Source organism: Pteropus vampyrus, unplaced genomic scaffold (assembly GCF_000151845.1).
Source record: "Pteropus vampyrus isolate Shadow unplaced genomic scaffold, Pvam_2.0 Scaffold47, whole genome shotgun sequence".
NCBI lineage: Eukaryota > Metazoa > Chordata > Mammalia > Chiroptera > Pteropodidae > Pteropus > Pteropus vampyrus.
The window spans coordinates 8,032,947-8,041,790 of record NW_011888828.1 but is presented as its reverse complement, the minus strand read 5'-3'; the positions used below and the strand labels follow the sequence as shown (position 1 = coordinate 8,041,790).

The 8,844-nt window shown below is 38.0% G+C and overlaps 2 protein-coding genes across 3 annotated transcripts in view; one reads left to right on the top strand and one right to left on the bottom strand.

Moving 5' to 3' along the window:
- ANAPC10 (anaphase promoting complex subunit 10) overlaps positions 1-8,844 on the bottom strand; it is a 271,547-nt gene that overhangs the window by 62,186 nt on the left and 200,517 nt on the right. The gene's annotated exons all lie outside the window — the stretch shown is intronic.
- HHIP (hedgehog interacting protein) overlaps positions 1-8,844 on the top strand; it is an 83,692-nt gene that overhangs the window by 58,483 nt on the left and 16,365 nt on the right. Inside the window, exons 7-11 of the mRNA XM_011359461.1 lie at positions 2,509-2,576; positions 2,821-2,991; positions 5,249-5,372; positions 6,298-6,428; positions 8,217-8,298. Of these exons, the coding sequence (XP_011357763.1) occupies positions 2,509-2,576; positions 2,821-2,991; positions 5,249-5,372; positions 6,298-6,428; positions 8,217-8,298 (576 nt within the window). The remainder of the gene's footprint in view (positions 1-2,508; positions 2,577-2,820; positions 2,992-5,248; positions 5,373-6,297; positions 6,429-8,216; positions 8,299-8,844) is intronic.

Here is an 8,844-nt window from a genome sequence, read left to right as displayed (position 1 = left end):
AAAGCATGAAATAGAGTGTCTGACACCCCTGGTCGATTTTAAACAAATTATAATTCTTGGTCTCATAGCTTCACTTAATCTATATGATACAACATCAATTTGTAAGGGATTGACTAAATGTTGACATCCTTTTCCTTAAAAAAAAAATTACAAATACTAAAGGAATTCATATTGACTGCTTACTATAATGAACCATAAAGAAAAGAACAGTATGAAGTATGTAGAGTGAGAAATTTGGGGTACACTCAAAACAGCTGTGAAGTGTTATAATATAGCAATTCTGTGATGAAAGCTTCATCCAGCCCGTGGTCTGCTAGTCAGACTAAGGGATGGATATCTCTGGCTGCATTCATTCATTCACTAGCTAAAGTATTATTGCTATTTAATATTTATTGAGTGTTCACTGTGTGCAAGGTGAGTATTTTTCGAACTTTTTATTTTTACAGTCCCTCATGCCCTTCGTGTCCCCTCCATCAAAGCCTAACACTACAGTTCATTTCCTTTTTGGCATCTCAGCAGATCTTAAAATCCATGCGACAGGGAATACTTGAGGTGGGTTCAGGATGTGGAGGAAACTGTCACATTCCACTCCTAGAGCTCACAACTCACAGATACCACCACAAAGCAGCACTGTGAAGTCAAGCGGCCTGAGTTACCACAATCCTACTGGCACTTTCATGCGACCTTCCTGGGGGGCCTGGACCCTCAGGTGAACACACAAGGACAGGGCGGGGGCGCTTTACGGACCTTGGGTGAGCAGGAGCCTGAGCTGTGAGTGGGTCCTACCTCCTCCCGGACAGAGGGCTGAAGGAACGCTTTCTTCCGAGACTATCTTAAGCAGAGGAAGAATGAATAAAGCAGAAAGGAAACTGAAATAATTTTTGGCTAAAAGTAAAGCTGACTTTCATTAAGCACCTTGGCACAGAGTGCTGAGCTAAGTACCTTATGCACATGATCTCATTTCTGCCTCTCAGCAGTACTCAGGTACCTGGAGTTAGACCTCCCCGCTCCCACCTCTTTTTTTTTTTTTTTTAATTTTTTTAGAGCAGTCTTAAGCTCACAACAAAATCAAGTGGGAAGTACAGAGCTCTCGCATACACCCCCTGCCGCCACACATGTATAGCCTTCCCCACACTCGATAACCCCCACCAGAGTGGCCCATCTGTGTCACTTATGAACCCACACTGACACATCATCATCATCACCCAAAGTCCATCGCTTACATTAGAGTTCACTCTTGGTGTTGTAGATTCTATTGGTTTGGACAAATGTATAATAATAACATCTGTCTACTTCTATAGTATCATACAGAGAAATTTCACTGTCAAGCTTCTTTTTTACATAAGAAACGAAAGGTTAGAAGGAAAGGTCAAGTGGTTCTCAGTGGACCTAGCATTCGGCCAGGGCTAGACCTCATGGCCCCCAGCAATTCAACCTTTGGGAGACGTGGCCTTTCCTTCCAGATTTGCTCTTTCTTCTTAGAAACAGGTCAAACCTTTTTTTTTTTTTTTTTTTGGTCATAGTTTCTTCATCTTAAAAAGACAGGCAATCCAGAAAATTTTTCTCACCCTGTACAGATTTAGTTCCACCTTAAGTGGCAGCACGTCTGTGTCATGATTCCTGCCGGGCATTGTATTCTGTGAATCATTAAATTAAAGAGGACAATAAAGGCACTGTTGCCACAAAACAACTAACCCGTCTTTGGCGGCAGGCTTACAGTTTCCCTATTGTGAGTGGGATCGCTTGGAGGCAACAATTTTTGTTGTGTTGTTGTTTAAATAATTGCTATATATGACTCTTATGTTGCTTAAGACTCAGAACCTACTCTCAGATTGTTTCATTTTTTAATTTATTTAATTGCCCCCAAGGGTTTTGTTTGGTTTTTAAATCATTCATATATTTTGTGGCCTAAAACATAGATTCTTAACAGGGCAATCTGGCAATGTCTAGAAACATTTCTGGTTTTCAGAACTTGGGAGGAAGAGTTCACATCTAGCAGGTAGACGCCAGAAATGCAAATATCCTGCAGTCCTCAGGACAGTACCCCCACCCAGAGATGTGTCTGGCCCAAAGTGTCAATAGTGCTGAGTTTGAGAAAACTAAAAATACTGCAACGCTGTATTATATTCACAATTATATTATTCAACACGACTCTTCCCCCAACTCGAACTCCTCATGCCCAGCCCCTCACTGACTTAAACATTCAACAAAGAGTGAGCCCCTTTCATAGTCCCAGGTTTGAACCAGGCAACAGAAACACAGAGATAGAGGAGCTGGAAGTGGCTCCTGTCCTCATGGAGTTTACAGTGAGTTGCTTAAATCACAGAAAAATTCTGGCCCCAGAACATGAAGACGGAGTCAATGTAATAGATCTCAATGGCTGTGGGACCAGCTTTATTTTATTTTATTTTATTTATTTTATTCCCTTAATTGGAGTGTACATTTTCCTACGTGACAGTAGCCTGAGCTTTAGAATGAACTGACTCCATGTAAGACACACTAAATTAATAACATAACTAATAGTGTGTTGCAGATGTGGGTTGATGCTGATTCTTATTCTTATACTTTACCAGCTTGTTATGCATGTGATATCGCTGAACGACAGACTAACAAGTGTTTTAAGTCAGAGTGCACATTTATAATGGAGGGAGATACCAAGAAAAATTGAGAAATATTCTCCATAGAGCATTAAGCTTCCGCCGGGTCAACAAACACATCAGGATGTTTCCTTCCGTCTTTTCTGGAGGATCCAAACTAAATAGCCCATCGGATCCTTTTCAGCCCACAAAGGGTTCCCCTGTTGGGAGTCTCTAGTCTGAGCTGGGAAGACCACATCCAAGAATTCATGGGTCCCCCTTTTGTTATGCAGGTGTGCTGTGGATCGACATCCCACTGATATAAACATCAATTTAACAATACTTTGTTCAGACTCCAATGGAAAGAACAGATCATCAGCCAGAATCCTACAGATAATAAAGGGAAAAGATTATGGTGAGTAGAGCATAATTTGTTGAATTTGCTTTAGTTTGGGTTTTATTTTATTTTAGTGTATTAATTGAAGAGAAAAAGGATTTCTGCAAAAGGAGCATTGGGAAAGCATAAAAATACTGGCCTACCAATGGTGAGGAAGTAAATTGCTCACCTTTTAAAGGTCCAGTGACTCTTAAACCCTTGGGGTTTCTTGGGGTGCTCTGTAGGTCCAAAAAATTTAATGGACCTTTAAAAAGTTAGCAGTTTATATTTTGCTCATCTGAGAATCAACATGAATAACTTCTATTTATTTAATATATAACGGATAACATATATACAGGAGGAAAAAAGGCAAGTGTTAAAGATAAGAAACTTCTCAATACCCAACATGCTGGCCTTAGCAATTATAAGTGTTTCAAATAAGAATGTAATGTTTAATGTATTTATTTTAGAGAAAACAAAGTAATAGCCTTATAAAAACATATTATTTACTCGAGCCATGGAAATGGGATGTTTAGACATTATTTTTAATAACATGATTACTAGAGTATTTTAGAGATACATATAAAATATAAAGCTGGATAATAATAAAGTCAAAGATACTTAGCATTTTCAATGTTTTAATATTTATTCCTCTCAGAGGAAGCAATATATCAAATGTTATTATGATTCAGGGAATATAGTAGATTAAGATTATTAAATTGATTGCTTCTTCTATTTACTCATTCAATACAGGTATTTATTTAGTGCCAGAAATGGAGCAGCTGTGTTAGTTCATGCGGTATTTAGTTATTTTTCTTTATTTTTTTTTCCAGGTATTAATGTATGTGTGTGTGTGTGCATCTTATAAAAGCCAAACCAAAGAATAATGTGGTTTGGAAAAAAAATATCTAATGAGTCACTAGCGTGATGGCATTCCAGCTAAATTTGTAGATTAAACTAAATTCTACAAGCACATGAATTGGGATTCAGCTGAAACTGGTTTTAATATCGGCAGCCCTACATTTATGTATTAAAAATACAGCCACACAATCTTTTCATAATGTATATGTATATCGAATTATCATGATGTACACTTTAAATATCTTACCGTTTTCTCAAGTATACCTCAATAAAACAGATAATACAAAACAAAACAAATAACCACACCCACAGTGTTTATTTCATGTCGGCCCTGATAGTAAGCCCTTCAAGAAGTTCACTTATTTCATTCACAGCACGACCCTATGTGACAGGCACTACTATTGGCCACATTGTCCAGAAGAAGAAACTAAGACATAGAAAGGTTAATTATCACACAACGTGAAGGGTCAGGGCCTGGATTTGAACCCAGGCAGCCTGACTCCAGAGTTCACGACCTCAGTCATTCTATTATGCTGCCTCTCAGGGTACTGGTTATTTAAATCCTATGTTTTCTACTTCTATAACACCATATTCACCGTAATCACATGTAGAAGGAGGAAGGCTTTAAAATTTCTGTCTTTCCACAAAACTTTTGCCGAAAATACTGCCTGCTGATGGTGACTTATTTGACATTAAGTACATAATGTACTTAATAGGTAATAAGTAGGTTTCAGATTAATGTGTCACCGGCTTTAGATCTTTCCCATCACCATTAGCATATGCATATTCAAGTGTATAATGATATGCGTGGAACGATTGCGATTCACGTCTATATACATGTGCATCAAAAGGAGTGGCTGCAATAGACTTTGCTAACACACATCTCTGTGAAGAGCACTATTAAAATATGCTAGATGAAGATATTACTTCACTAAGGACATTGTTTTAAATGTACGACTGTGGTTTTAAAGGCATTGTATGTACTAAACTATTATTTTCATCAAAGTGTGAACTTTTAAACATTTTATATAACTTGACAGCGGTCGGGCTCAATTTACTAATAAATATATACAGAAGCATCTATTTATTTAAAAATCCAATATTAAAAAAATTTAGTATTTTAAAAAATATTTTGGTTCTAAAGTAAATAACCATGATTTGCAAAATATCCAGATTCTAATTTCATTGAAAATCAGCATTTCAGAGCATCCCCATTTCATTAAGCTGCACATGGAAGCCCTTTAAATGTATACAAATTAAGTGAAAGGAGTAATTATTTTCACTAAATCTCTATAGCAAGGATCTGTCTTGTGCATCATGGAACATACTTCAGAGTTAATGTAAATTACTGTAATAATTGTTGCTTGGCCTACATTACCTTTACTTTATGAAAACATATTTCATTTGATCTAATGCTATGTTTCTTTCTTTCCAGAAAGTGAGCCATCACTTTTAGAATTCAAACCATTCAGTAACGGTCCGGTGGTTGGCGGATTTGTTTACCGAGGCTGCCAGTCCGAAAGACTGTATGGAAGCTACGTGTTCGGGGACCGTAATGGGTAGGTTTTCTGATACCACGATTTGATATTTCAGATGACATATCCATTGATTAGTGGGCAGATGGCCACAAAGTACTCAAATGATTGTCTCTTTGGGGGGATTAGGTCTGGGACACACATAAATATTATTTACTTTTAGTTCCACTATATACTGTGGTTTAATCAAAGAACTTCCTATGAGATGCTTTTAGAACAGACTTGATCAAGTTCCTAAAATAATTCTTATAAGTGCAGAGAAGTCTTCAGAAGGAGTATTCGTATTATTTAGGCTTTTCCCTTCATCCTTAACATAAATTTCCTATGATAATGAGTAATTTGGAAACTATTGTTTTACATGAGTTTATAAATATTTTAAAAATTATCGAAGGCTCAGAATTCTTGCTTTTGTGATACTTTGAGGACATTTGTCTCTATTGGTAGGAATATTACCAAATTAAATTTTAGCCTAAAGTCATACCATGGATATTTGTAAGAAGCTCTGTGACGACACCAAAATTAAGAAACTTGTTTCCCAAGTTGCTGGCATTCAGACATCTGGCAGAGCTGACATGCTTGGTCGCTACAAGGAACTAGAAAAGTATACTGACCCCGTGATCTTCCCCCTGTCCCTCTCTCTGATTAATAGCACAGCATGGAGTCTAGTCCTGGAGAGGAAGTATCATTCTCTGGATGAAGGGGAGGGCTTTTCTCATGCTCAGGTACTCTTAGTGCCCCCCACCAAACAAAATCTTATCTTTAAGTACTTTTTCCCCACATGAGAATTCCACAGTATTCACACACATTATGGGATTATAATATTTTTCCCTTTAGAAGCCAGGTCTATGGCACAACAATTACTTATTGAGTTTTATGTTAAACATCTGATTGTTATTTTTTAAGCAAAGGCATGTCTTCATTGTACGTTTATGGTATGTTTGTGTTGTAGGAATTTCTTAACTCTCCAGCAAAGTCCAGTGACCAAGCAGTGGCAGGAAAAACCACTCTGTCTCGCCAGCAGCGGTTCTTGTAGAGGTTACTTTTCAGGTCACATATTGGGATTCGGAGAAGACGAATTAGGTACTGTACAAACTATTTCTATTAAGTTCCATTCCCACCCCTTTGCCCAAGAGGCCTTGCTCTGCCCTGAAGAACGAGTATAACCACCTCATCCTCTATGTGTTGGAAATGTAACCTGTGGCAAAGACTACCTGCTAAACAGATTTGAGATGGTCCAGTTACGCATTCTTTTCTAATCACCTTTCTCTGGTGGTTTTTACATCTTATTTCCACTCTGGAAATATAAAAGTAAAACCAAAGGAGGAAAATGGGAGGCAGCAACAAAAGTGAATTTTTGAGTCCTGAATAGAGGGAAAAATTTAAATGTCTACTGATATTTTTGACGCATCTGAGGCATTCGTTTATATTCTCGATCTGAAAACCTTTCCACTTATCCATGTCTTTTGGAATAAATGAAAAATGTGTCGCAATCTGAATTTCACCTTATCCTCTATTTCCTAATTTTTAAATTTTTTGCCCAACAGGGCGTGAAATTTGTACAAGATAATCTGAGTTTTTAGATTTGTTTTTCAACAAAATGGAAATTATTTATATTGATGGTCTATGGGATAACATAACAATTTATTTCTTGGTATATTATCAAAATGTACACATCTTAACAAGCAAAAAGAAATTGAAACTGGAATGCGATCAGAGTGGAAATGCTACTAAATCTAAATTTCAGAGATAAACGTCACTTTCATAATGGCTCCCTTTAAAGAATGATATGCAGACAATTACTGCTATACTCCTTCAGCTTCAGAAATGAATTTCTCAGTATTAAGAAAGAAGAGCTGTGTTTCCCATCAAAGTCAGAATACACTCTGTGTTTCCCATCAAAGTCAGAATACACTCTATTCATACACTATCTATCTATCTATCTATCTATCTATCTATCTATCTATCTATCTATCTATCTAGATAGTGTATGTCAATTGGTAATATACACTGAGGAGAAAAGTCTAGTTGTGAAGAGGGATAGAAATTGCTAGGGGCTAGGACAAGTGCAGTTTCAAATGGTATAGTCAAAAAAGATGATACATAAACACAGACTTGAAGGAGTGAAACAAGTGAATCTAGCAGCAACATGGCTGAAAGGCAGGAGCCTGAGAAAGTACCTAGAACAAGGGCTGAGGTAGGGACCAAGTGAAGAGCCTGACAGGAGGAGCCTGGGACAGCGGGGGCCTGTGGCCTGTCCCAGGAACTTGCCTCGTGTGTTCAAAGCCAAGAGGCCAGTGAGGCTCGAAAGGAGTGAACAAGAGGGCAAAGCATTGCCAATGAGGTCAGAGCATAAGGCGGGACAACACAGCTCACTGTCAGGACTTAAACTACCTTTGCTTTGAGAGAGATTAGAAGCCATTGGAGGGTATTGAAACAAAAGAGTATGATCCAATTTATATGATGTAACTCCCTTCGAAAGAATCACTGTGGCTAGTATATCAAGAGGAAACATGGAAGGACAAGGATAGAAGCAGAGAGATCAGTGAGGAGGCTATTGCCATGATCCAGGAGAGAGATTACTATCTGCTTGCAATGGAGTATAGTGGGATATGGAGAGAAGTGAGCAAAATCTAGACGCAGGTAGACATGTGAAACTCTGTCATAATCTCTAGGCAAGTGATCTTCCTGATAATATATGTGTGTATACACACGCGCATATATACATACATGCACATATGTACACACATACATACATACATACATACATGCAAATACATGTACTGCACATATAAAATATCTGCTAAGCAATAAGAGGAAGTAAGGCCTTGTAATGCTGTGAATTAACTTATTGTATTTCTCTCTTCATAGGTGAAGTTTACATTCTATCGAGTAGTAAAAGTATGACTCAGACTCACAATGGAAAACTCTACAAAATTGTAGATCCCAAAAGGTGAGTTTTTTTTACATTCCCTTCAGTCAAGAAATATTCTTCTCCATGTTATTGTAGTGCATTCAAATTAGTGATAGGCAAATTGCAATTAGTAACCAAGAAAGAGGAATGCTTCAGCCCTGTTGTCCATAAGTGCTGTCCTGGGGGGAACAGTCTGTGAGGACTAGACCGGACTACGCTGAACTTTAAAAGCCTTATTTCGATCACACATTCACGTCATCCTTGCTGTTACCAGGGTCCTCAGTGAAATGCCAGACCAGGACCCGGATGTGTGAGGCAGTGGCTTCGGCTCTCATTGTGGAAACGATAAAACCCCCTTTTCTTTCGAGCAAACTAGAAACATGCTGGCAGCCATTGCAGCTGCTTAATATGATTTTTGTTAGGTAATCAGGATAAATTATTTGGGCAGTTCAAGATCCGAGTCTCTCACGTAAGCCTCTGTGACTAAACAAATGAAAACTGAAAAAGTGTTTTGTTATTTACCTCAGCCGAAGGAAGATTTGAATGTTTTAATCCTTTGAAGAGCATATTTATCCCTCCCCCGCT